The sequence below is a fragment of the Pteropus vampyrus genome, unplaced genomic scaffold, assembly GCF_000151845.1.
Source record: "Pteropus vampyrus isolate Shadow unplaced genomic scaffold, Pvam_2.0 Scaffold55, whole genome shotgun sequence".
Taxonomy (NCBI): domain Eukaryota; kingdom Metazoa; phylum Chordata; class Mammalia; order Chiroptera; family Pteropodidae; genus Pteropus; species Pteropus vampyrus.
Genome location: NW_011888836.1, coordinates 6,701,213 through 6,703,183, shown reverse-complemented (window position 1 = coordinate 6,703,183; position 1,971 = coordinate 6,701,213). Strand labels below are relative to the sequence as shown.

The window sequence follows — 1,971 nt, the reverse complement described above, 5'->3', positions numbered from 1 at the left end:
TATTCTGAAGATTAAAACAAAGCAACATGTATAAAAACACTAGCTTTGTGTCAAGCACACAGGTGTTCATTAAATTTTATGGCACTTACCTTAACCATGTAAGAATCTGCATAATTAATTTTCTACTAAAACTTATGAAACAGTACTTTAAATGTTCTTGTTTTAATATAGGGCTTTTTGCAGAACCTGAAAATACAGATTCTCAATGCAGAAACATCAAAGGAAGAAACCTTAGGAATCTACTTCAATTCCCTCATTTTAGAACTGAGGAAAAGATGTGATTAAATACTTAAGATAGAACACAATTTTTAAGATAGAAAATTTGGTGACTTTAGACTTTTGAAGGGAATAAAGAGAGGGGTTGGTTTTGCTGTGAGTCTGTGAATATTAGCATCCACTGTGCTTTATCGCCATTATTTAATGCCCCCTCAATTCTATATTGCGTAAGTGGAACATTTCAAGTACTGTTAATTACTGTGTAATTAGTCTACTGTTAATAATTATAGAAAAAAGATGAGCAATCATTATTAAAGCATTCAATTCCAGAACATTAAGAACCCACCTGGTGGATAAGCATTACTCGTTTCCTATCATTCTCTGAAAATGGTGAATCTTCAATAAAAGAATTATGATAAAGATGGCCCAAAAATCACATCTACGGCCAACTGGTGCCACCACATACATTTTAGGTGCCATTTTGAATCAGGCTAAGAAACAGCAAGTTTCGTTAACTAAAAATGTGATCCCTGGCCAATATCTTGGGCTGTCACCATGCAAAAAACTCTGTCGAACGCCAGTCAAAAGGAAATATTCATCTATCTCTCAAAGCTAACACTGCTTCGGACACAGGAACACAATACAATGTTTGATGAAATGAAAACGAAGCAAAATAAATAAGTTCACTAACTGCCTTGGGATAAAACAGTAATTGGTACAAAAGAGGGGTTGAGCCAAAGGCAGCAAGGGGTAAGCAAAGGGAAGCTATAGAGGGAAACCCCATGAATGAAGAAGGCTAATCTTACATCCCAGGTCCTTCCATCCCTCCCTTACTTCATTCAGACTTCCTCGTGCTGCTCTATTTCCTTCCACAGCTACCACTGATGAACCCGAGGAAATCCCAATACACCGCCAGCCTGGTCCCCGATGCCCTAGCACACACCCTCACTTTCCCCAGCATACTAGGGCAGCAACAGAAACTGTTCTGCAGAGTCACCACTCCCAGAGGCCGACGCTCGCTGCTTCCCCATCTGCAGTCTCGCTCCCACAGCACCCACGCGGAGGCCCAGGAGAGGCCGCGCTCGCTCGCGTTGCAAGGCTCGGAACTGGCCGGAAGGAAGGGGCCAGGGTCGACTCCAATCCGCAGTCGCCCAAGCCTCCCGGTCCCCTCCCCCGCCCCTTGCACCGACGGGCTCCCACCCCACAGGCCAGGCCTACTCCGAGGCCTAGCGCTGGGCAGCATCGCGGCACACGAGGAGGGAGCTCACCGGAGTAGAGCGGCATGGCGAGGAGAGAGGGGAGAAGGTGGCGCAGGAAGGCTGGGCCTGGCAAGGGCGGCGAAGGGAAAGGGACGCGAAGAAGCTGTGGCAACAGCCGAGGCGGAGGCGCGGTGGTGGCGGCAGCTCGGGTGCGACAAGAACCTCATTCAAACCGGCCACTAGCGATGACGCAGCAACACGCAGTTCGCCCGCGGGACCACTGGGGGACTGCAGGGAGGAGGAGCGGCGAGGCGGAGCCTGGAGGACGGAGAGGGAGGTGGGAGGGAAGCCGGGAGAAGCGGGGGCGCGCGAGACGGCGGCCGCGGCGCGTGGGCGCGCGGCCCCTGCGGCGCTACAGGCGCGCGCCTGCGCACTGCACGGGGCCGCCCCGCGCCCACCGGCCACGTGGGCCAGGCCCCACCCGCCCCCCGCTTGGCCTCAGGTGGAGTGGGAACCAGGTGTTCCTGCTGTTGACTTTTAAAAAATGTGTTCGACC

At 50.8% G+C, this 1,971-nt stretch overlaps 1 protein-coding gene across 2 annotated transcripts in view; it reads right to left on the bottom strand.

Moving 5' to 3' along the window:
- Positions 1-1,731, bottom strand: part of USP14 (ubiquitin specific peptidase 14) — a 30,931-nt gene extending 29,200 nt beyond the window's left edge. The window contains exon 1 of one of the 2 annotated variants that reach the window (XM_011360466.2): positions 1,485-1,731. In XM_011360466.2, coding sequence (XP_011358768.1) covers positions 1,485-1,500 — 16 coding nt within the window. In that variant the 5' untranslated portion in view covers positions 1,501-1,731. Of the gene's footprint in view, positions 1-1,159; positions 1,312-1,484 lie in introns of those variants that run through there. The other variant, XM_023530835.1, reaches the window with a different exon arrangement.
- Positions 1,732-1,971: the final 240 nt, after the last annotated feature.